The following is a 26,420-nucleotide window of genomic DNA, read 5'->3' as shown; positions in this document are numbered from 1 at the left end:
CAAAAAAAAAAACACGCCTGTTTCTTTCTCTCAACATGGGAGTCAAATTCACAGTACACAGCAAACTAGGCATGGCTGCTAAATGAGAGGTCTGTTAATATTGTAAGTGTATTCATTGCCAAGAGAGAGGGAGCATTAAGAGGTGAGCCACAGGGCAAAAAAACATGGATTTCCTTGAACCTCAGAGGACGCGGGGGTCATAGTGGAATAATTTAGGAACATACTGCACCAGGCTGCAATTACAGCTTTTGAGTAATTTAATTGCATCTGCTAATCATATAATACAGCACAAGCCTGGGGCTACAGAGTATCACTTGTATTATTTATTTATTCATTCATTTACTTGCCATTACTGGGCCAAGCCCACTGAGGCCTGTTCAAATGTTGAGTGCCGTCTGGAGGGTATGGGGACATGTATGTAAATCAGTGGCCGGGCACTAAACTCAAAGTTTACCTTTGCCCCGTTAGACTTATATAAAGTAGTCAAAAAAAAATTACAAATTAACTACAGATGACTGTTTTTATGCTTTTTCCACTCTCTTTAATGCTCACATACTGTCAGAGACAAAAAAAGTATTTGCTGAATTAGGGCTTTAGTTGCTGACAACTGATAAATAGGCGGCCTTTTCTTGATGGCACCCGGAGGGCTGCCTGTGTGTGGGTGTGTGTGAGTGTGAGTGAGAGAATGAGGCAAAAACAGAGAGTGAGAGACAGACACACAGACAGAAGGAGACGCTCTCACGTCCCTGGCCTCCCAAACCTTGTTTGACAGCTCGAGCTGCACTGCTTGTAATTGTTTGTCTCTCCATCTCTGAAAATGTATGCATGCCAAGCCAGGTTTGCATTCCTGCATCACTTAATGTGCGCTTTATCAACGGGTGGTAGTAGCGTTACCCCGCTGGAAACCTGAGTAATTTCACACTGAGACATGGAGAGAGGAGATATGGCAGAAATGTGATATTCACTGCATCAGGCGGAATTTTGAAACAGATGCAGAAAAAGGAAAAGAGCTCAAGAGAATCAGTGGCCGTTTCCTTTTTTGCCCTTTCCGCCATCTTGCTCTCCTAGTTGCTGTTTTCCACTATTTTTGCATTTTACCCCCGTGGTGTGATTAATAAGAGGCGACAGTGTTTCCAGACGACAGAGACGTTAAAAATACACAACCCGGAGATAAAGAGGAAGGGCCTGTCGCCTGAATCATTCAGGAACTCACTTTGTATGTATTCTTTCAGTGGGGAGACACTGTGGCACATGGCACACTAGGCTGTAGGCTGTCTCATCCTCGGTAATGTGTGTGTGTCTGTGGGAGGTTTCTGCATGTTTGCAGGATTTGTACATGTGCCACAGCAGTGATTGCATATGTTCTCTTATCAGCGTCAGCAGGAGCAAAGTCAAGCATTGAAAGAAGAAGAGGAAATTAGATGGCATTTGTGTCAGTTGACTCACTATTGCTTTTTGCTTTTGCCTCTCTCTCTGCTCGGCCCTTTCAAACTCCCGCTTCTCGTAGTCCCGGCGGTACTCCTCCCTCTTCAGCCTCTCGTGCTGGTACTCCTCGTAGCTGTCATACCTGTGGAGGAAAGGATACGTACGACATCAGTGTCCGGGCTCGTCCTTTAAATTCACCCTTTCTGTTGGCGCCCGTGAAGAACAATTCCCAGTCGTCACCAAGGACTACTGTTTTCTCACCACTGATGGTTGCAAAGGAAAGGAAATAGACATGTTAATAAGACGTCTCTTCGCCGTCGCTATGATTACGGAGCCCGCAGGATGGACCCGCGGGAGTGCCGGCGAGCGGCGCGGTTGGGGAGCCAGGCAGCTGCAACTGTCAGCACAACTTCACATGTCATTACTTTCTGCTTAGTTAGGGCTTCATCAAGAAGGAAAAGTGCAACTTTCTCCCCCACCCCAGACTGGCGTAAGACGTGTCCGTTAAGTTTTCGACTGATGAGCGACTCTCGGGCTTGTCTGGTGTCATTAGGCCCGTGGGTGCCAAATCAGCTCGGAGCGCTGAGATGGTGTCAGTCTCCCTCCCTCCCTCCCCCCCTCTCTCTCTCTTTCTGCACTGTGTCAGTACTTCTCTGCATATGAAACGGTCCCCTCTGCAGTGGCTTATGGAAAACTACAGAGGCACCAAGTTGAAAAAGTGTCATTATACAGCTGGGAGCGTCAAATCATGAGTGAAGTATGAGTGTGCATCAGCATGATTTGGGATTCTTTTGTCACTAGTCCAATAAAACATGATCAATTAAACATATTTGCCCTGAATGTTTGTCACGGGGTCCCCATGTGGACCGTGGAGAAGCTTCGATCTTGATGCGAAAAGGGAATCACAGAGAGATCAAACTTTGTGGTGACAGGAAAGTTGACAGAAAAAGTTGCACTATTTTTCATTTCAGCCACCCTTCCTTGCGTAACGTTTAAAGGCCTTTTGAATTCTCCCAGGCGGTTGCTAAGAATAAACACGTGTCCCAACCTGACGCATGCGACTAAACAAAGGTTAATGACATACAAAATTGCAGGTTAAATAATTCATTTAAAAAAAATCACCTTGGCCTGCGGCTGAGAGGAGATCGAGACTGAGGGTGGGGGCTCTTGTGAGTCCTGGAACGAAAAGTGCTTGAGTCTGTGTTGTGACGGGACCTGTGGGGAAAAACAGGAAATGTTAAAATATGAAAATATTTTTAGCAACACCTAAGAATGGGGTTCATCCGACACTTTAAAAAGAAACTCTTGCAAGTTACTGTTGTCTTCTCAAAACTTGTGACGCTTTGGTTAATTTGTTCTCGGGAACCAAATGAACGTCTTTGATATTCACGAGGCCCATTTAAATGTTAGAAACTGGGTTAATTCCAGATAAAAAAGAAGTCCCTCAGCCTTGTCCTACTCTAACCCCTGACCGCAGAAAGTGTTCGTAATTCTCGACAGAAGTTTTACGTGCACACCTGAGCCAGCATATACATGCACCTGCTATCTATGTTGTATGAGGGAAATGGTCGATACTGTATGCCCCGGTGGCCTGACTGTGGAGCTTGTACCTCCGCACACTGTAAGCTTCTGATGCTTAATTATTGAAGTGTTGCTGAAGAAGGAAGGCTTGAATTATGGAGGGAGAGAAGTTTGGGAAGCTCAGAGAAGCAAAGGAATGCCAGTTTAGAAGCATCGAGGATCACACTCTGTGAAACTTGAAACAGAGAGGAGGGATTTTGAGGGTTTTTTTGCTGCTATTTATCTTTTCTTGCATGAAAATATAACAAGCTTCTTGTCCTGCTGCTTTCAGAAAGCTTGTCAGTGTCAGATTCTGATCGAATGCCTTGAGACTATTACTGTATAATTTGCGAGCAAGTTGGTGGAGAGTGAAGAACAAGGGCCCGAACAGAATAAAGTGATTCTATTGGCTCCGTGGAGTAAACTGACCTTTAAGTAATCAGGCAAACAAACTGAGTCACTGCAGTGGAGTCCCAGCCACTCAATGAACTACTACTGACAAACTGAATTTCCTCACATCCTCCTCAGTATCTACTCTTTGGATCTGTTCTTCTACCAAAAAAAAAAGAAAAAAGCCAACAGAAAACCCCTCGGCTCTGATCAAAGGGAAACATGGGAAATGTAGTTCTCACACAGAGCTATGATGATACGCGTCTCTTTTGAGACAGCTTTTTGAGACTACATTCCCACAGCCTGGATTTGGCTTTCATCTCTGGGGATGTAAAAGAGGAGGGTTTGCCACTCAGTAAAAACAACAGCTGCCGCTTAAAACAATAGCCCCGGCATCAAACAAAAAACAGGAGCGTGTGAGGGAGCGACTGAGGAAGGGGGGCGAGTGTGAGGAAGACACTCAAATAAAACTCCCTGCCTAGAGATTAAAACTCATACTGTTCAAAAGTCCAGTGCCTCTGGCGTGTTTCCTGTCCTGGGTTCTTCTTTTTTTTGTTCATTGTGTGTTGTTTTAGGGAGATCACACCATTGAACCAGTCCCTTTTTTCCCCTTGTCAGTTCATAGGAACTAAGGGGCCACCTGTTCTGACAGGCAGAGTTTAGTTAGTAAAACAACTGCAGACAATTTGGTTAGATTCTTGGGCTGGGTGATGGGGCTTTAAAAGGGACACTGTGTAGCTTTGAACTCAGAATTTTAATATTTACAATATTAATGAGGTCATAATACAAACTACAATATTTTTTTTTTCCATAACTGGCTTTATTGCGACATTATATATATGTTTATAATTTGAAATCTCTTAAATGCAAGGACTGGGCCGCAGAATCAAATATCAGGGATGACTATTGGTACTTTCACTTAATATTAACACTGAGATTTTTGATAAATTATCATCAGTAATACGGATATAATAACTAAGTATTAGAACAAGTAGAACAGTCTGGTAAGTTCAGAAAATAACATCACTTTACTGTAATGCAGCCTTTAAACCAAGAGAAGACAACACTTTTAAAATATCATGACACAACGATGTCTAAAATGTAAGCTGCTATATCGTCTCAGTCTATAGTCTATAGCACAGCCCTACTAGAATCCATTTCACCTCTCTTTTACCTGTTAAATCTATTTGTGCGAGACTCGCCAAATCTGTCCTGCATTTAGTCCAGGCAAGGCTAAGACTAGCAGGAGGTCAAGAACCCATGCTAAGAGTCTCCAGGGTCTATCCTGTCTGACACCAGGGTCTGACGACTGATCGGCCTGTTTTACACACCTAATCTAGACCCCCTGCCGGGTCCAAGCTCTGTTTAAACTGTATGGGTGGGGAGCAACCAAGGGTAAGCCAAAACAGGCGGTGTGTGTGTGTGTGTGTGGGAGAGAGAGAGATGACTTACCAGGAGGAGGGGCGTCTGTCAGGTGAGCTGGAGAGGGAGCGCCTCCGGTAGTGCGAGGAGGAGCTGCGGGAGCCAGAGTGGGAACGGGAACGGGAGCGGGAGCCGCTGCTGGTCCAGCAGAAAGGCCTACTGGGCGAAAGGAGGAGGGAGGACGGTGGGGAGACGGAGCCTCGCGAAGGGGAGCAGCTGGATGGTGGGGAACAGGAGGGAGAGCAGGGGGGGCAGTCAAAAAGTAGGTCCAGGGGGGTGCCCTCCCATGGGTAGAGGAAGCGACTCTCACGGCCCTCGCCCAGCTCGAGCTCTTCGTGGAAGGGCAGGAAGCCTGGGTGCAGGTAGCTGGAGCCAGGCAGCCTCTGGGAGTAGTAGCCGTCCCCCTCCACAAGGGACTGAGGGGCTGCAGCCTTGTTCACCTTGCTGACTGGTTCTCTCTCCTGGCCACCCTGGCTGTAAAGGGCGTGTAAGGGGTGACCAAAGTGCTTATTGAGTTCTGCTCTGATCTCCTTGTCACAGAGGAGCTTTCGGCTGGTGGCAGAAAGGTGATGTTGGTCCCCGTCAGTAGTGGCCTCTTGTAATGGGTTCTGGGTGGTTTGAGTAAGGGTCTGCTTTCCCAACTCCTGGACCCAGGCTGCTTTTCCAACCACAGAGGCGAAATGCTGCTGCTTAGCCAAAGGACCAGATGAAGCTGATAATGGAGAACAAGTAGATGAAGGTGATGAAGAGGACAGTGGCATGGCTGAGTCCTTACATTCGACATGCCTGTCCTCCACTTTGCCTGCAGTAGGCACGGAAGCAGCAGTGGCACCTGAGGTAGCCTTCATCGCTGCTGTAGTCATGGTAACAGTGGCTGTGCCGCCATCCTTCTTAGTGCTAGCTGATGCCTGGCAATAGTCATGGTCACTGTAGCCACGGGACGCCGCCCGCTTATTGTTCCCAGTGCCGCGATGCTCCTCAAGGCCACCCCCCACTGTGTGTTGGGTGACGGAGTAAGGGAGGGCGGTGGACGCTTTGCTCAGCTGGGCATAAAGCTCAGTCTGTTCGGGACCCTTCCTTGTGGGGCCCCCGCCTGAGGCACCTGAGGCCGGGGCCAGAGCGCCGGGGCCCAACTCGCTCAGCCTGGCTCTTTTGCATGCCAAGGCTGAGGAGGAACATGAAGACAACTTGGTTTTGAGCGATGCTTTGAAAGGATTCTCTTGACTGGCTTTGTGTGGGGGCGTGGTAGGTGGTGTCAGACCTGCAGAGGGGAGAAGGAAGAGGTTGGTGGGGGTGATAAAATTGAAATGGAATCATAATGCAAACCTCCCCAAATATCCCCCTCTCCCTCCTCCCCTCAGTCATCTATAAACCCCCGGGTCGGTTTATGGACAGTGGACACAGATACATGCCTGATTAAAATATTCACTTTCACTTGGCCTAATCCTGATCTCTATTTTATTGCAATCTTGACAGATTAATGTAATGCTTGGTGTAACTTAATATGGTGGTGCTGTAATACGGATGACTTGCCACCCCCTTCCTCTCTGACCTTGGAAAGATCCCTTTTCATGAAAAAAAAAACACAACACAAAACCCTGTAGAGGACAAACGTAATGCATCCGACGAAAAAAATTAAAGTACATGTATCATATCTCTGCCCGCCTCACGTAAATGTCTGCACTGGACAGCGGCCAATTCATCTGAATAAAACCAAGACCTTTTTTTTTATCCGTCTGAGAGAAAAATCACCGACATGATGGCGCACATGTTGCAAGATTATCCACCACCATCTTCCTTTTTCTGCAGGAGGACATGTTGCTGCTCTTAATGTTGCCAGGGCGAGATGTCTGCCATATCATGAAGCACAGGAAGTACTGGCGAATGGCTTGTCATTCTTCTCAGATGGCATGTCCCTATTGCTTATGCCCACCCCCCACTACCATCCCCACCCTAACCCCATCCTCTCCCCCGCCTCCTACAGATTTACAACCAGACAGATGGCAGTTATATGGGAAGTCCTGAGATGAGCCCACTTTATAGCATTGTTAATGCACTCACACAAACAGCCGCCGCCATTACTCTCATTCTCGCCTTCCTCCTTTCCTTTACTCTTGCATTCTCCCCCCTTTTTTTCTCCCTCTTCCTGTCTGCCATCTTCCCTGGATCAATCTCTATTTCTCCCTTTCCGTCTCTCCACATCCTATCCTGTTTCTGTCTCGCGCAGAACAAATGTGCCCACACACACACACACACACACACACACACACACACACAGGCATACACACTTGTCACTAACAGTCTCTCACTGGAGTCAAACTCAGGCACTTTGAAACACCTACGCTCTCCCCTCTTCTTTGCTTTTCTTATAATGCACATCATTCTTCCCTTGCTGGCGAATTGCACCAAATGACACCTATTAGTATCAGTGTTAGAGTGTGCACAGGGAAGACAGCTTGGCAAAGGGAGTGTGGGAGTCTGATACATAAATATGCAAGTTTATGAAACCACTTGCTGTGTTTGGAATGCCTGATCCATCTTATCATCCTACTTATTATCTGGATGTGTCTGGAAGTAGGACTTCAAGCCTCCGCTCTTCCGTCTCTCAGTTCTGATAGTGATGCAGTACAGACATAAACACATATATGCATTACGGCAATGAAATGAGCTATGAGAAGGAGAACGGAGAGGGGGAGAAGGGCTGCTACACAAAGCCTGAGGAACTTCTGTTTCACCAATGAAACGCCATCTGTCCAAAACAATGTGCGCGTGGGGTCATAAACTAGGAGCCATTAGCGATGGGGGTGAAATAAATCAGAATTAGATAAATATGTGCCTCTCAGTCAAACTCGCTGGTGATGGATGATCCGCAGACACAAACACCAATCATGTGGCCACCGGAGAGAAAACGATGGAGCAAGTGAGCAAGACGGAAAGAAAGCGGAGGGTTTTATAATCTTTTTTTTCAGACACCTCAGAGCGAATAACAACTCCGTGCTTAAAGAGTTGATCCGGCAGTAAGCCATGCAAATAGCAACACACAGACCACCCCAGTGTCATGAGATACAGTAATTAAAGACAACACGGCAGCACAGGGTAAATCTATTAGCTTGGCAGAGATTAGGCCAGAACAATCAGATCCCAGGGGGGCTCGCTGCCGATTGTAGCTTTGACTGTTACCTGAAAACATGCAGCCAACGGCCACAGAAGTTACTTTTATTTAGCATTAAAGGGCACTGTGTAGGTTGGGAGAAGAAATTCAAACTCAGAATGTAAATATTTATAATATTAATTAGGTAAAAATAAAGAAGAAGAAGAAAAAGAAGTCAGTGAAGATCTTAATCTTCTGATTAAAATGTTTTCCCCAAAACTACACAGAGCACCTTTAAACTAAATTTGGCTCAGTGCAAGATATACAGGTGTATATTAACTGATTTGGCAAGTAACCACTATTACTACAACTCATCATGAAGGCATAAAATAATATGTTGCGGGGAGCGATTCATGGAAAGTTCTATCAGTGAGTTACTGACATGCCTTTACGATGCCAGGTGAAACCGCCCACCTGGCTAACTTTCATCTGGTTCATCAGTTGCGCAGTGATAATCTCTACTGTAGTTGAATGTAACTCTAAATCTGCTGAGGACATGTAACGCCAGACCTAAAAGCTTTCACCTCAACTTACTGGGATCTATATCCATCTGTCTCATGCAGCACAAGACTCAAAAGCTAATCCCCAAAGCAGGAAAGGGGCTCAGTAACGTGGACTAATGACTTCCCTGCTAATATTCAATCCTAAATTTGCGGTGAAGTCAGGTGAAGGGCTTTATTTGACCGCGCTTGCAAAATGAATGCGGTGGAACAGAACGGACGCCGAGATTTGGCCACGGGTCAATAGACTCGCGCAGTAAAACAGGAAGAAATATTAACTGTGCTCGATTGCCCCAGAGCTTAAGCAGCCTGCTCTTCCCCTTCTTTAGGTCTCAACAGGCACCCCCTTTGACCCTGAGAGCTTATCTACACAAAAGGGTTAAACAGCACTTCGACCAAGGTCAGAAGGACAGAGGGAGACCTCTTGCGATCTCGTGTGCCACAAATTTCCATCCCCCATGAGAGCAAAGTAGAAGGCATGCATGAAGACCATTTCCCTGGCTGGTAAATGAATACCTGAAGGGGCGAGACTACATTGTGAGAGGCTAAAGGGCAGCCATTTTGTTTTTATTGACCTTAAATGATTAATCTCGGGCAGAAGGGGGTAATTACTGACACCATTTGCATAGAGGAAGAAAGAGAAAGACAGTATAATATTGCAGCTTTCACTGACATTCTCTTCATTTTTGTCTTCTCATCTTCTCATTACCTTTTGTCTATAGCTTTCATCTGATGTAGTTAATTGTGACTCAATAACACAAAAGGATGATGTCAATAATGATGGTGAAAAGGCCTTCACATGGGCCTTTGCATGCAAGCCTCAAAGGGGCACTATGTAGTTTTGGAGAAGAAACTCAAACTCAGGATTTAATATTTATTTTTTCCATTACTGAATAAACAAGCTGTTCTTAGAGGGGGAAAAAATGAAGAGAGTTAATTTAGTCTAAATCAGTCAATGAAGATCTTTCTCTTCTGATTAAAATTTCTTCCCCAAAACTACACAGTGCACCTTTAACATTGGAAAATTATGCACAGGTCAGCTGATCTAATTGCCTGCATGTCTAGGGACCAAAGGAAAGGAAGGCACAGATCATACGGGCAAAACCGAATTACACTGCAAAACCAATTAAACAACAACACCGCCATTTCAATTTTCCTATGATGTCTGGCTAAGTAAGCTGTCAGTCAGAGAGCATTAGGATCTGATAGAGGATGAGGAAAAGCATATTAACTCTTCAGTAACAGGGGAGGGGGTGCTAATAAACCCTGAAGAGATTGGAAAGCCTAATCAATACTCAGGCACATAAAAATGTTCTTCTATGCCTTCACCTTGAACTCTGAACTGTGATGGGACGATCAAGATGTCGAAGCGAGAGTTAACCCGTTACTAGCTACGACAGGGAGGGGAGAATTTACACTGGCTAGTCTTTGATTTTAAAAGATAACGTTTGTTTTAAATAATGAGTAATGGGTTCTTACCTGGGGTTCCAGCAATCTCCACACTTAATGTGCGTTCAATGGTTTTGTTCTCAAACGGTGATCCCTTGTGGTCACTGCAACACAAAAAGAAAACATTGCAAAATTTTACCCTTCAGGTGAAAGTAAGACTTTTAAATGCTTTTTGTGATCTAAGAAATGGAAATGATTCACAAAAATGCCTCAATTTTGGTTTCTAGTCTATTTAATTTTCTTTGGCTTTCTTTGTTCTTTTCTGCAGTTTGTTGTTGCTTTCTGCCTGGAATAATGTGGAAAAACTTCTCACACTTACTTTGGAGACTCTGGGGTCAAAGGAAGTGGCAAGGTGGTTGGTTTGGCTGCAGAACACAAAGGAGCATGGGTAATTATTGATCTATGTATAACACTCAGAAGAGCAGAAGAGAACAGGTCCACATTCTGCAACAATTAATCTCAAATTGGCTCGTTAAATGCAATTATTACTACAAAAAAAAAAAAACACCCATTAAAGTCTTTCAATTGACGCTATAGTACAAAGCATATCTGTTTTAGATTGACCCCGTTTTAAGAATTTATTCTCTTAGGATAGACTGTTCACTCTGTGAGGCAGGATGAAGTGATGGTGCGTATTTCACAGGTGTCTAGACACAGACATTCCCCGCTCAAGACAACAAATAGATCGAAAATGGAATAAAGACATAGCGAGACGATGCCACAAACAAGACACATGACAGTGGGTGAGCCCCTCCCTGGACAATAAAGTCATAGTCGCATGCACCAACAGCAGAGGAGGGGAGAAAAAGAAGGAAGAAAGGAGAGTCAAGGAAGCTTGTGCAGTTGCCCGAGGCTCTGGCCGACTTGTGCTCCAGCTAAGGGAACGTGGCTTTAGTAGCACGACGCTAAAGAGCAACGCCCGGGCTCGGAGTCTAAATGTACATATTCAGCACACTCAGCTCAATCAGCCAAAGATGGTCCAAGGGTCGACTTTATGAATACAAGGCGTACAGTAGCAAGACAAGGCTCGCCCCTTTTCCCACCCCCTCCTTTTTAAAAACTCGATTTTAATTTAAAAGAATGCCTCCGGGACTAGCAAAAAGCATTGGCTAGCAGGCTTGTCATTGTTTTTTATGCCCTCAGAATGACTGTTAGATTCGGATTAGAATAGGTGTTAGTTGTGAAGTCAAACTGGGAAGTGGTTAGAGCAGGAGAGGGAAAAAAGAGAGCAGAGATAAGGCCAGTGGGGGGGATGCAGTCATGATTACCTAACAACGGGTGGCCCTGGTCGCCGGGGTGCTCGCTGAGTGCCTGCCTGTGTGGGTGCCCTTGCCCTTGTATGATGAAGGGAGGGGCGGGCTCTGCAATTCTAGTATCTGGGAAGAGTGGGCTTGCTGGGCCTTGTGAGAGCACCGCTGCAGGGCTGCCCGTGACATGGTCATCATCATCATCATCAACACCATCATCATCATCATCATGGTCAACATCCTCCCCATGGTTTAGCCACCCCAGCTCTAGTCCGAAGCCCAGGTCTAGTCCTGAGTCTGGCTGGCTAACCCAGCTCTCTAGGTCAAAGGCGAGAGGTGACAACAGGGACCCTGTGTCGGGCTCTTCGACCTTACTTACTGCCCGGGTTCTACAATCAGTGGTCCCTGCCAACTCTTCCTCCTCCCCCTTTGAAACAGCCTGGGCAGGGCTTTCAGACCTCTTACCTGCTGATTTGCTCAGAGTGCTGGGTAAAGGGCTGATCTTAGGTGGGAGTAAGTGGGCTCGATACTGAGCAGGCCTCTGTTTGGAGGTGAGCAGCTGGCTAAGTAAGGGGTGCCCCGGCTTCTCATCTCTTTTCCTAATAGTCACTGTGATGTGCCTATGTGGTGCACGGCTGGCACCATTACTGTTACTACGGCCTTGCCTGCCAAAGCCCTCACTAGCCTGAGTGGCGCCCGCAGCCTCTCGGCAATGCTCACAGCTGTGACTCACCTCTCGGGGAGGGAGGGAATAAGAATGCATATACCTAATAAACCTAGCGGCGGCCAGGCGGCCCACATCGCCTGGCGGCCTTCCTTCTTCACTGGGCGGCCCGTGCTCCAGTTTGGGGCGGGCATGGCCGCAGGTGGAGGTTCTGTGGCCGACAGGGATAGAGGCACCCTCCGACTCCTCAAACCCGTCATCGTGACTGCAACGCTGCCACTTCCCAGCCCCAACACCAGCCACACTACACTCGCCAGCAGCCCGGCTCTCACCTCGCTGGTGATGCTGCTGCGGCGGCTGCTGCTGCTGCTGCTGCTGTTGTTGTTGAGATGGTACAGCTGACTTCTTCTTGGAGGTGGTTGAGGAAGAGGAAGACGTGGTGGAAGAGAGGGAGGAGAACGAGGAGGTGGATGACGAGGACGGCGAAGAGGAGGAGGAAGACGCGCCAAGACCCAGGCCACTCTTGTCTCTGCTACCGGCACCCCCCCAGGTGCTCTTGGCTTCACTGGCTTTGGTGTGGAGCAGGATGTCATCAGTGGCTGTTAGGTATTTCAGCAGCTCAGTGCAAGGCCGCCTCACCGGGCGGTTCTGTTGGCTGGAGCCCCCTCTTGCTTTGCCATTCCAGGGGCTCTCCGTCTGCGGAGAGAGAGAGAGAGAGAAAATGAGTTAGTCTGCTTGAATAAAAAGTTTTGCTTAGCGTTTTTAGTTTAGTCAAGCTGATCCAGTTGTGGGAGATGTGCTTTATTGGGCACAAAAATAACAGTAGACAGAGGGAGACTGAAAGACTCAGACAGCCTGAGCACAGTAGTTGCCCAACTATCCAGGAGGCAATGTTGGGAGTGCGGTCCGCCCATCATCTTAATTGCGTGGCCCTCCTAGCGCCATCGCGCCACTCTGTACGCGCACCATGTCCTCCGGGAGTCCTCATTCGCTGTGCTCCAGAAATGGATGACTCAAAGGCACAGTATGAAAATAGAATCTGTGAGGAAGGTTGACGCACTCCATGTGCAAACATAGTACGCACAACGCACACAGATCCGTGTGTGTGTGTGTTGTGTTTACAATACAATATGATCACATACAGATGCTTTTTACATTCAGAGGATTTTAAGCACTGGGGAAAGCATGACAAATAGAGATTTCAGACATTTTCCTCAAACAAGAGCAAATGATCAAGTGCTATAAGCTGTATATATCATACTATACATGAACAGATTACTGATACTCAATCTATTCAGTCATACACATATCATACTTACAATGACTAAATTCTATCTCAATCCACCCCGCCCCTCAAAAAGTCCTTTTGAGTATCATCTAATGAGAACATCAAGACTGATATTTTGATCTTGTCGTCTCAAGGCATCAATCTCGCCGCAAGAGTGCCTGTCGCTATTTTTTTTTTATTTATTTTTTCAACAGGCACCATACCAAGGCGGATAAGTGGTGGAGCTAATGAGACAACGGTGCCGATGCCTCGCCTGGAAAGCCCAACAGCAATCAGCCTGTTTTCATTACGAGATGGCCCCCTGGGATAGTAGACTAGAGCAGTAGTCTAACATCTTCTAAAGGCGGCCACCAAAACAAGAAAAGTGTGAGAGGGAGGGAGAGCAAGCGAGAAACAAGACGAAGAGCACGAACAGAGTGAGGGGGATAAACAAACACTAACAAAAAAATGTGCGAACTGGAGTGAAATAGGCAGCAAGGCAGTGCTTGTATTTGTGTGTGTGTGTGTCTGTGTGTGTGTGTGTGTCCCTACCTTGACGACGGCAGGTGGTGGTCTGATCCGGTGGTTGCTGCTGGCTGCATGGTTCTGTGCCTTGCCACCTGTGTATTGATTATAGCTGAGCTGGGAGTTTGCGGGTGCCAGAAGGAGCTTCTTCAGCTGCGAATGGACCCAAACCGAAACAGGAGAAAGTGGAAAAGGAGGAGGGAAGTGAGTGTGGGCTGTGCAAATTAACAGTTTCTTTCAATTAGACACCCTGTGCTTTGTAACTGTAAAACCAAAAGAGACCAACGCTGCAGTCGGAAAAGATGAAATCACTAGCATATTTAACAGATTAGAGATTTTTAAGCATGTGACAGGACAAGTCTTTTTTTTTTTTCCCCTGTGCAGGTGTTTTTTGTGTACACACAGCCAGGCTTCTCTAATGTGATTGAATAAACAGTCTCAGGCATGTGGCTAAAGGTCATTTGGAAGGAACCGGCATGGAATAAAATGGACTATAACTGAACATAACATAACATTTTAGGTCAAAGCCTTTAAGCTAGAGAAAAGCCCAGATGGTATGGTTACGTGCAAAAATAACAGCACAAAGGTAAGCTGACTTCTCATTGAGAGGCCTGTCTTTTTGCCAAAAAAGATGACTCGGGCACAGGGGGATTAGTTGAGACCCACTGAGAGAAGACGAGATGAGATGGATTTCTTTTTCCCCTTACTTTCATTACGTGCCGGCTTGATTTCAGGGCCTGTGGCACTGTGTCAAACGTAGCTGGCCCCACCACAGTGTTCGTATCATTGAATTGCCACCACAATAGCACTGTTACGTAATTAGCACTGAGCAGCGAACACACTGATCCATTCCATTTACTTCCCTCCTCCCTGCATCTGCATCTCTGATTGCGCTCGCTGCACATACAGTGAGCACATTGTGGCAAATATGGCAGACTGTGGATCGGCCGCTGCCAAATACAGAAGTCTAACACACGAACGGCCACTTTCGCTGCCCAGAGTTGTTAAAGAGTCTTATCTGGTGTCTGCCATGGATTGGCAGAAAAGCAACAGGGTTGGAGGTCATGTCTCAGGAATGACACATGTTAAGACCCTGGAGTGGTGTTGATGGGAGAATCTGGCGAAAGTGAGAGGTGTCGGTCTTACCAGAGAAGGCTCCTCAGGCTCTGGGGTGCGTGGCGAGCCGTCAGGGGAGGAGGGACAGCTCCGGTCACTGGCATTGGTCACGTCCCCATCTGCCAGGGCCTCAAACGAAGGCAATCCGTCCTCATCCACCGGGATGCTGTCCAGGGTCTCTGTAAGCACTGCCAGCAAGTTGGCCTCATTTTCTTCATCTATCTTCTTAGGAGGGGGGAAAAAGGGGGAAGGCAGATATGGAGAAACAGGGAGACAGAAAAAAAATAGGACATTTTAGTCAGGAGAAGTTGCATCTCTTTTTTTTTCTTCCAGAGAAGTAAAGGTGGTGGGTGGTTGCATGCAGCCTTTCATTGTTAATAGAGTGGGAAGATTTTTTTTGCAGTAGCAGAGCTGGCTCTATTCTGGCAGCCTTTTTAAAAACAAAATTCTCTCCCTGTGCAAGTGAGTCAAGCCTGTCACTCATATTTTAAGCACGCAGCTTACTGGACCAAAATAATATCTCCCCCAAGAAACCCATTACCAGGGCTGACAAGTAGCAAGTATCTAGGGAAGACAGGAATGGGTCGGGGTGCGTCGTGGTATGGAGGGGTTTGCGGGGGTAAAGGAAACAATGAGCGGGAGTTGACTCTCCTCAATCTTCCCCGACGGAATTGAGAGACGATCCGCTTGCCGACAAGATGTTTGCCAGCAATCCTCAGATAAGGCGAATTACCGCCTGCTAATGCTAAACAAATGTGATATATTTGAAATGTTGGCATGACAGCTGATGTTCACAACGGGCGGGAAGTTACCATCAACATTTTGTGAAAAATAAAGCTTGTTGTTGCCACTCAGCTCCTCTTTGATGCACCAGAGGAGTTGTGTGCTTGCTGCGGCTGGCTGTTTTATGGTAGAGATTATAACTGTGTGAGACGTAAAGAGACAGAGAGACGAATATATAGTGAAGGGGAGACGAGGAGTGAGGTATCGACATGGGAGATTCACGAGACGTAATAACTATGCATGTATGTGGAGACAAAAACAGGGATCGAGAGTTGTATACTGATACATATTGAGAGAGAGAGGGATGCAGCTTGCTTGAGAAAGGGGTGTGTGTGTGTGTGTGTGTGTGTGTGTGTGTGTGTTCGTGTGTGCATGGCTGTGCCTTTGTGCAGTGACAAGTGACAACAGGAACTGTAAGTTCCAGGCCCATAAAAGCCCAGGGGACTTTAAGACAGCGGAAAGATAAACAGCGTCGTCACCCCGGGATGTTCTGTGGCCAGCCCAACAAGAACAAATCCCTTTATGCACATGGCAGGATTATCATCGCTCGGCGACGGTGTGTGGCCATCATTATGCCAAGGGGGGCCACCAACCTCTTAGATACCAGCACCATACCTCGGGAAACTCAGATTCCCACATGCACAAAATTCACCCACCCACTTGTTTCTGTCTACCCCACTGATTTTACACAATTACACACCCACCACGGAAGGCACTTTGGGAGTAGGTTTGGATTTTCCAATGAGATAGCGGCCATTTTAATGCTTTCCTCCCTCCAATTTTCATTTATAGATGACACAGATATCTTGGACGTTCAGTTAGCTAGCTAACAGTGAGGAAAACGTTAATCTGATGTTCATTGAGGAGAGTTTCTCCGAACAACACGAGCACTCAGTCATTATTAAAAAATGATAAAGGGGACATATTTCACAGAGATAACACGACGTAGACTGGGGCCATGTCGCATTGGCAAGCAAATGCCTCGCAGGAAATTGCTCTGTATGAGGTGGCATGCTGTTTAATTACTTGCAAGGAGCTTCAAATCCACCGTGCTGGAAGCCTCCGCTACTGAAATGTTCACCATTTTCCAGCACCCCAAGTTATTACCTGAGCACTAAGCGGGTAGGTATTAACCGCTGATAAATCCGGAGCCTTTTCTTAGCCCAAACATACACCCTCGCATGAGAAATTGAAAGCGGGATCATTTTAGATTATCACAAATGAGTCTTTAATGAGCCAACCATCTGTTTAGGTCCAACATCACCAACTAACCGAGCAGTGGTGTATACGGGAGGGGCTCTATCCACCTTTCCTGAGTAAGTTCAAACCTATACATTCTGTAGAAATTGCAGTCTATGCCACTCTCTGACACTAGTTACATTAAAAGTTGAGAGGGCTGTGAAGGCTTCATTATGTCATGGTTTGGAAAGGATTGGGGAATTTCTGAGGCTGTGGCAGACTCAAATTTAGAAATTTCAATCCTGTTTCAAAAACCTCCACCAATTGGCATGGTCCCACAGGCACACTGTATCCCCCAAGATAACCTAGAAGGGACTCTTATATTCTGAAAAGAGACACTTGTAAAAACCCTGAGTCGTGACGATCAAGCTGCAGCCGTTGCTGCAGCTCTAGTGGAGGCACTCATAGGCCAAGTGGGGATTTGAGAATCTGGGGTAAAGAGCAAACCTCAGTGATCATTTGTACCCTGGAGAGAGCATGATCTAATACCCCTGTCCAGGAGGGTGAGCTTTTCAATGCCAGCTTTAAGGGCCACACCTTGCAGAGTTTCAGCAGCAAAGTCAATCTACCACCAATGGCTCACTTGCCCCTTGTTTATTTATAAACAAAATCTCTGTGTAGGTGGACGTCAGGAGCTATGGCACCCAAAGGGGGTGACGCCAGGATAACCTGGCAACCTGCTGACGGACATGTCCACTTATATTGATTACTACAGCAGCTGCTGAGAGGAAAAGAGGGCAGGAAGAACAAAGAGAGAGCAGAAAAATTGTCTCAGTGGGAGCACTTTCTCGCCCATCCCGCTTAATGGACCTCACCGAATTAAAGAGATCTTAACAATCCTGGGCTAATTGTGGGATCACAATATATTAACCCCGCTCCAATTCTAAAGGGTGCCATTTTGTGGCTGTTTTATTCCAAATGCTTCAATTAGCCATAAAACATGCTGGCAAGTGCTGGCAGAGCTTCTCTCCTCCCTCCTTCACCCCAGCTTCCCCACGTTGGAAAAAAAGAAAGCCAACTCCAGTTGTTCATTATTAGGTGAGGCCCTTTTGTTATCAGGCACGCTGTCTTTGAGGTTGTCCTTGCCTTTAACTCTTTTATTGAGCTCCACGGCACAGCATTGTGTTCCAGGAGATACTATTCACGCAGCTGATAACGGAAGGTGAAGGTGCTGTTTTAAACAAACACACACTTCTCAACACTGGGGCAAATAGCCAAATTAAATCTGCTAATTGCTTCTTGAGGATTCCAAGCTCCTGAGCAAATTTGCCAGGGATCAAATTTTAACGAGCTTTTGGGGGCAATGCATCATTTACATGTTAAAAGGAAACCAAATGTGTTGTGAAAGTGCCAGGGTGACAGAAGTGATCACTGAATAACACCAAGATGCAGTTTCAACAGCCCCGCTGTTATCTTCAAGTGAGAGGCAGAACATGTGGCAGACACTCTGGATGTGGGAAGATAAAATATCTCCCATTAAATGGGTCATCTGGTATTTAAAGTACTGTTTATTCCCACTGTCTTTTTCTGCTCACTCTTTCCTTCTCTCTTTCTGCAGATAGAGGAATGGCATCCAGTTAGTTCAGACAGAAAACATTCTTAATAAATTGGCGCCCAAATTGCATGGCGGGGTTAAATCTGTGCCTTGACAATTTAATTGCATTGCTTCAACTCAATCTTTTTCTTTTTTTTTTTCCCTCTGCTCTCTGCTCTGTCAGATTTCAAAAACATCCCCTTGGATGAGGTTAAGCGACTAGCCAGACCTTCTAATCATGGCACAATCAAAAATTGCGGGGGGTATGTGTGTGTGTGGCGAGCGAAGGGGGTCGTATCAAGTCGTCACATCTCGACTCTGCCAAGAAAAGCAGCCTTGGATTTGATAAACAAATAATGTCATTCTGTGTTATTACCCCCGGCCCCCAGATTTCAGAGGAAATAAATCAACGTCAGCCTCGCCGTTAAGGCGTTAGTCAGGCCTGACACGTCGGGCCGGTCACACAGGCACAACATATGGGAGCAGGGAGGGAGGGAGGAAGGAGAGGCAGGGAGGGTAAGGTACGGCACGATGCACGGCGAAGAGACAAATCATGGCAGCCGCCAGAGACGTCTGGTCATTTAGCATGAGCTTACTGAGATGGAGAGAGGGTGATTATGGCCTATACGGAGCGATGAAACCATACATAACACTGTTAAGTCCCTCTGTGTGTCTGTGTGTGTGTAAGGCGGCGCTGACACAGTCTGACAGTGTTCCAAATCATAAAACTAAATGTTAAACCTCAATTGTGGTCGGGGCTGTGATTGGCTCTGTAACACACAGCAGCCAACTGAAGGCTCCAGTCATTTTGCCTCTGACTACAGACCCAACAGAGCACCTTGCTATTCCGTAACTGAATTTCCTAAAATTACCCTATGGACTAGATATAGAGGGGCAATGTCTTATGGACACAAAAATCACAGTACTGGTGTCTTCAAATTGCTTCTTTTGTCCAACCAAAATTCAAAGACCCAAAGACTCTTCATTTACTATCATTAATGACAAAGAAACGCAGCAATTCCCTACATTTAAAGGGGCACTATGTGGTTTTGGAGAGGAAAGTCAAACTCCATAACTGAATAAACAAGCTTTCTCAGGGGAAAATAAGGTCCTCAGAATACTGTTTGAAGCTAGAAAGGTGGCAGGGTCCGCCACATATAAACAAAGTAAAACAGTATGAAATTATGCTGTCCTTTAAGGTCGGTTTATTCAGTTTCTGAAAACAAAGAAAGTTTGTTTATTGTGTGTGTGTAAGGCATTAACCGGGTTCAGTACATTATTAGGTTTATCTTGATGGTTTGAGCTCTAAGTTGCTAAATGCAGACAAGATTGTCCAGTCCAAACAACAAGACAGCAGATTTTTAGCCTTCTCCATCCTACTTAGCCGTAATACCACAACTGGCCTTGCAATAATCCCTTCGCTCTGGCATAAATTCACGATTTCTTGCCTCCATTTAAACAGAAATAACAGCTCTATGAATGAAGAAGAAGTGCTGTTGCAGAAGCTGACCGTTCACATGCCAGATGTCCGTCTCGGTTTGGAAGGCTATGTGTGTTATCAATGAGGAAACATTGGAGCCATCAATGAGGATCAGGATGTGTGTGTGTGTGTGTGTGCAAGAGATGATGTATCTCCTGGGAACCATTTGAGACCGTTAGAGCACTATCAGATGAGCTGATGAGGGAAAGAGAGAGGAAAAGAGAAAGCGAGAAGAGGAGATATCAGTGTGTGAGAGAGAGTGAGCCAAAGACAGAAAGAGAACTGTTGTTACACATCCTGACACAGGCCAGATCCGATTCAGACACCGACCCAAGGGATGTTAGCAGTGTCGTTCTTTGTGAAAAAATCCTTTGACCGGTAACCCTGCTGCTGCTAAAACTAACCACCTGAACTCTGTCACACATCTGCTGAGATCAGCTGTCACATGCCTTCAGACACACCGGGCTCTTTCTGCCTACCGTTGGGTCGGAAATCTTCGGTTGCGCAACTTTCTGCAAAGGCACACATAGGAAGACATGCAATGAACCCCAGAGATCGAAACAGCTGGAGAGAAGACATTATCCACCAATGTACCACCAGAAACAATCTAATAACATCCATCCAAACCCGGCATAAAATGCATGCACACTTGTGTTCATATCAACTCACACCGCTCTCACGCAGCTATCCAAACAAGCAATAGGAACGCAGGGGGGGTTCGGTGTGTCCTGGTGGAGCCTCCCCATCTCCAGTCCTGCCCCAAGCTGCTGTTGTTTTCCTACTCCAGCCGTCCAACAGATGGTCCAAGCAACCGTTTGCTAACACCACGGAATCACACACCATCGTAATGATTGGACACTCACTCTTTTGTTTTGGCAGCTACTTCCCAATCGGCTTGGCACGGGGAAGCACTGATTGCTGTGATTGCTCTGACTTTGACTTGCTTTGACGGTCACAGCAGGAGGCGGGGATAACAGACATTTGGAGCCTCGAATAAGAAATATTCAGCTAGATGCAGAGATGGGATGAAGAATGGTGCTTCCCTCTGCTTTTTTCGCCTAATGGCATGCAAATAGCTATTTGCTTAAGTCGGCAGCTCTGAATGTGCACCACTAAGCAAGGGGGCCTTTGAACATACTGTTACACTGTTGATAATGCGCTAGAGGAACACAGGGAGGGGGAACAGAGCAAGTGCAGAGAGAGGAGACTGTTTCCAATGTCCATCTCTCTAAATGGACACATGGCCACATTTCCTGGCTGGTGTGTAAGCCTGCCATCAGCAGTCAAGCGTAGCTATCCATAAAACAATTACAAACACACACAGACGGTTGGTCACTTTGGTTTTGACATTTACATAGATTTGCGAGGGGAGCGGAATGGACCAGAACTTCTTGTTTTTCGCACTGAGGACTCAGTGTTATTATCCACTGCTGACACCACCTTTACACACTGACAACCACATGCGCGCGCACACACACACACATGCGTACACCTGCACACAAGCGCAGCTCCTGACCTTTCGGGCCCTGCCAAGCCCATCGAGGGTTTGTGGCGTTTCATTTGTCACAGTAATGTCTTCCTCGGAAAGATGCCAGCGCAAGGAGAGCCAAGGTACAGTGGACGAGATACAGTGGTCTTCAGTGTTTCAGACAAAAGCTGTGTTTCTGTGTCATTGTCCTATTCTACAGCTCTGCGTGCATGCGTTGTGTGTGTATGCGGGGGGGATGCAATATCACAAATTTATGGTAATTGAAATGGCGGAATCTTTTGGGGGAAATGCAGTCAATTTGATTCTGCGGCAAAAAAGGTCACCCTATTCAATTTGCACTCAATGGCATACGAGGTGCGACAGGGAAACACCTGAAAGCAAACGATCTTATCAAGGCCTCACAGGCTTCACCACTTACCCACTGCATAAAAGCTATTTGCTGATTACTAAATAAACGCATTATCTTTTACCTTGACTTCTGTGTGCGCGGGTGCCTTGTCGCTCTTGGATCCAGGTAGGGAGGCTGCCACTGCAGTGTGTGCGCCTCTTATCCGTGTCGTGACTTTGTGAGCGCGTTATCTGAACGGTTCTCTGTCTTGCGCGCTTTCAAGTGCCATTTGAGTATGGGCTGCACGTGTAGCAGCGGTGGTCAAACGCTGAGGACTTCACAAGCCCTTTGCATGTTGTGTGAGTGGTAACGATGTGGGGATCTTTACAAGAAAAGAAATGGAAACGCATCAAAGGAATTGCGCACCTCAGTCGATACAATCCCAACTTGTTGACGTGATTCGGGGATACTATGAGAGAGGATGAGTGGGGCATGAAAGCTCTCAGAGTCTCTCTTTGTAGCATCAACATGGAATGTTGAGTTGTGTTTCATCTTAATCTAGGATCTATTCTCCGTGGAATACTGATCGTGTTACCTTTACTTTGGATAGCTTACACCTTTACTGAGCAGACCACTGTTATATGTCTGCCAAATGCAGAATGATCAATGGTCGCTGACCACTTGATGACAAGCGCCCAACACTCGAAATCCCTTCCCAATCTTCCCATCGAGTTATTATACAACACAGCCCACAGCCATATGAAAAGAGCTTTGGCTGGCCGCTGTATGGCCTGAAAATGGTCTTCTGGAGAGAGCCTGATTAACAAGCGGACAATTTTCGAGCTGTTGACTTCCTGAGGTCAACAGCACTGTCATGGCAGATAAATGCAGCAGAGTTATCCTGGATACACCACTTCACATTCTCGCAATACACATTTTACAATTCACCTGATAAAAAACATGCTTGCTTTAGCTGTGTTGATGCCAACTAATCACGTGTTCTTAGTATGCGCAGAAGTAAATCAAGATTGCGTAGAAGCCGCTCTTTTTGGGGCCTCAACTCAATCGGCAGTTCCTTAGGTGGGACTTTTTTTCTAGTCGTTTTCAGTACCAAATATTATATTCATACAAGTAAGTTTTTGTTTCCCAAAAAGTAGAGTGGAGGGAATGTTTTCTATCTGCAGTGACCAAATGTCTGTAAAAGCCTCTGCTTTCAGTTTGGACTCGGGAGCTACTGATTGGGCAGCAAGTGAGTCATCCAAGCATCCAGTCACTCATGCATCAGCAGAGCCTCAGAGAGCCTCTTGAACTATTTGAGGCCTGTGCAGACTTAAATGCTTCAGGGGGGAAATAAGCTGGGGCTCTAAGCATGCAGTGCACATCATAAAGCTTAGTTAGAATGGGGAGGTTTTTTTTCCTGTATGGATGACAGAGTCTTAAAAAAAAGGACGAGGGGAAATGAGTCCTTCACATGTACAGTACGAGACGGCAGTGCGCATGGCATTTATCTAGATTATGAAACTTTTATAAATTAAACACTCAAAAAAGGCACTCGGATGTACTTAAATGCTTTTTCTCCGACAATTTCATTAAAGAGCGGTATCACGACTCTCTTGGATCAAAAAGTCAAATCTTTTAACTTGATGATACTAGACTAAGATGGTTTCTGCTATGTTATGAAGCCTAACAGAGCTAATCAGAGCTAACTCAAGGACCAGATTAACATCAACTGATCTGGTTTTTGCTGACCCATAGTTGCAACAGAACACGCTTCTGACGAGGGCTGCAACTAACCATTATTTTCATTATTGACTAATCTGCCAATTATTTTAATTGATACGTTGTTTAGCCTATAAGATGTTGAAAAAACTGTGAAAAATGCTAATCACACTTTCCTGGAGCCCAAAGTAACAACTTCAAAATGCCTCTTTTGTCCAAAAACCAGCCAAAAACCCAAAGACTCTTCTTTTACCATCATGAATGATGGAGAAAAGCAGCAAATCCTTATATTTTCATAAGCAAATGTTTGACATTTGGTAGCACTTTATAATGAACATCATTAATACATAATAAACTTACAGTTAATTAACCCTTGGTTAATAGTTATTTTGCTGTTAACAAACAACTGCAACTGGTGTTGATAATACTTTACAATTGCTCAATAAATGGTTAATGAAGCATTCAATTCATTTTTAAGAGTTAACTAACTATTAACTTAAGCTTAATTAACTATTTATTTACCATTTCTTAATGATGATTATTATACATCTTAGCTTAAGAAATTACTGAAACAATTAATCGATTATCAAAATAAAAAAAACTGATCGACTAACCAATCAACAATCACTGCAGCTCTACCTCTGATCATACTCAACAGTGCTCACCAGTGATGCTGAGTGTGGTCAAATATGCAGCCAAACACATTTCAACCAGACTTCTTTTTTGTTGCTTGAATATTTGCCAGCTACTCCTGTGATGTCTTTTATTCTTCTCTGGAAGCTGTGTTACACACACACACAGGGATTGACAGAATATGGCAGACTACCAGAGCAGAAGGGCTAGCCAAGGCGACTGCCACTTGCTGGCACCGAATACACACACGCACACACACACACACACACACACACACACACACACACACACACACACACACACACACACACACACAGACACACCTGGGATCGATTGGCCTTTCCTGGAGAGGGGAAGCAGCCTATCGCCCAAGACTGATAGTGCTTCACCATGAATCACGGCGCTCGCTGATTGAAGGCCTCTCTCCATCCGCTTCCCCCCTTTCTCACTCTCTCTGTCGAGGTTTCCCCTTTTTGTCTGTTATTCACACTGATTTCTCACTACTGCCTATCGCTTTCACTCCTTCCCTTGTACCCTTCTCCCTGTCACTCTTTGATCAAGTCATTTCATCTCTGTGCAAACACTGACTTGCACTTCCTCTGTCTTCTTTGGTTGCATGAGGGGGGAGAGCATAAAAGCATTCTAGGAATACACTGTTTTTACAAGCCCCGCTCCAAAAGTGTACGCTATTAAATAATACAAGGAAGGTTGGCCTTATCGCATGGCATCGTTGCAACATGTTGCTGTGTGTGTGAGAGTATGAGTCGGGTGGGGGGTGGCGGGTGGGGGGGTGGATTATTGGCTTAGTGTTTTGGCCAGGTTTAAGTGAAACAGCCCTGAAAGGCTCTTAGTGGAGATTACCCCAGGTACTAAAAATAGTCATTCCCACCCAATACACACACACACACACACAAAACAGAAAGCGATGAAAGTGTTGTGTCTAGCCAGGAAAGACCACTATCTGATCTTTGTATAGGGTGTCTCAATTACACAAAGACACACACGTGCACATGCACACGTCGGTGGCTCTGGTGTGATGAGAGAGATGGGCTATCCACCGGGGGCCGGGGATCAGCTGGGGCAGGAACACCAAACCATGCCTCAATCAGCAGCAGCGGCCCACTGGGAGCGTGAGTTGTGCTGAGTGTGTGTGTGTGTGTGTGTGTGTGTGTGTGTGTGTGTGTGAGAGGGAGGGAGAGAGAGGCAGCCAAGCAGCCACCACCAGACCAAAGGATGTTCCCTTGCTCTTTTTCCAAACATTCCCTAAGGGGACTTTCTTTTTTGGCCATATCCACCCCTCTTACTCCCTATTCCTTTATTTTTCCCTTCCTCCTTCCAGAAGCGATTGTTGGAGGCCAGAATATATTTGTTTAGCCACTGCTGCTTCGACTCTCCCATCAGCCAGGAACAAATGCTTTGCCTTGGGAGCGGAAAAGACAGAGGGAGAGGAGGGATGGCAGAGAGCGGAGCCCACAGTGTTGCAGGGCGGCAGGCTGAGAGCTCTTGTTGTGGAGTGGATCTGACAGACGCTCCAAGATGACACGGGCTTGGACAGCCTAAGTCTGCATCTCTCTACTATACGTCTGCGCCGACTTGTCTGCGCTCCCCTCTCATTTGTGTATCTTGAAACAGCATAGCCGCGGGTCTGAGAGCAGAGCGCCGCTTGCCTTCAGTTCGACAGTGATGGAGGATTTCTTCCATCAGACAGTGCAAACAATGTATCAGCACAGTGAAAACTGAAGGGAACTCGAGATGAGGAAAGTATGGTGTATTCTAATAAGACTCACTTGAGAAAATCATATTATACAGTGGAATATGATAATCCATACACCCTTTGCTAGAGCGGTGAACTGGTGCGGGTGGTGTACTCTCAAATGTCAGCATAAATTTGCAAAATAAACGCAACCGGCATTCAGCAGGGAGTAGAAACAGGGACAATAAGGGTCTCTGCTGTCTGTGTGTGTGTGTGTGTTTGTGTGTATGTGTGGGCGTGACAACCCCTCTCAGAGGGTCTGTGACTTTGTGCACACGCATCCATCGCCAACAAGTGTGTGAGCTAATCTGTGCTCGCACGTGTTTGCAGCGAAGGAGGGGGAAAACATTTGATCGCGGCATGTTTTTATCAAAGCCGGCTAAAGATGACCTGATCGATCTAATCTGCCTTTGCTTAAGAATAAGCGCCCGAGCATCTGTCCAAAAATGAGCGAGACAAAGCGCGAAAATGCCTTGTTAAGTCTGATGCCATCGCACCACGTCCTGTTGGAGCTATATAAAGAGTTTGTAATGACTGACATGTGTGTCCTCATGTGCATTTACTTGCAGCATGTCCCTACACAATATCTGAGTAATGCTTTAAGCCTCGGGATCTTATTTTACTACCTGCAAAGCCCACAACCTTTTACTTCCAATCCACACAGTTCAAGCTTCATCTGGTCTATATGTTTGTCTCCATCTGTCGCCACGTCTGTCTTGGCCTATTCTGCCTATCTCTGCACCTCC

At 46.1% G+C, this 26,420-nt stretch overlaps 1 protein-coding gene across 5 annotated transcripts in view; it reads right to left on the bottom strand.

Annotated features, from left to right (window-relative positions):
- The window catches only part of ppargc1a (peroxisome proliferator-activated receptor gamma, coactivator 1 alpha), a 257,285-nt gene that overhangs the window by 6,918 nt on the left and 223,947 nt on the right, over positions 1–26,420 (bottom strand). For 2 of the 5 annotated variants that reach the window (XM_084345075.1, XM_084345076.1), the window contains exons 3-10: positions 14,747–14,941; positions 13,628–13,753; positions 11,166–12,504; positions 10,217–10,262; positions 9,928–10,001; positions 4,828–6,058; positions 2,548–2,640; positions 1,447–1,567 (exon numbers count right to left, since the gene is read on the bottom strand). In XM_084345075.1, the coding sequence (XP_084201201.1) occupies positions 1,447–1,567; positions 2,548–2,640; positions 4,828–6,058; positions 9,928–10,001; positions 10,217–10,262; positions 11,166–12,504; positions 13,628–13,753; positions 14,747–14,941 (3,225 nt within the window). The remainder of the gene's footprint in view (positions 1–1,446; positions 1,568–2,547; positions 2,641–4,827; positions 6,059–9,927; positions 10,002–10,216; positions 10,263–11,165; positions 12,505–13,627; positions 13,754–14,746; positions 14,942–26,420) is intronic. The other 3 variants (XM_084345078.1, XM_084345079.1, XM_084345077.1) reach the window with 2 other exon arrangements.

This window comes from Pagrus pagrus, assembly GCF_965226575.1.
Source record: "Pagrus pagrus genome assembly, chromosome: 22".
Classification (NCBI taxonomy): Eukaryota; Metazoa; Chordata; class Actinopteri; order Spariformes; family Sparidae; genus Pagrus; species Pagrus pagrus.
The sequence above is the reverse complement of the archived record's forward strand: the minus strand, read 5'-3'. Positions and strand labels throughout refer to the sequence as shown.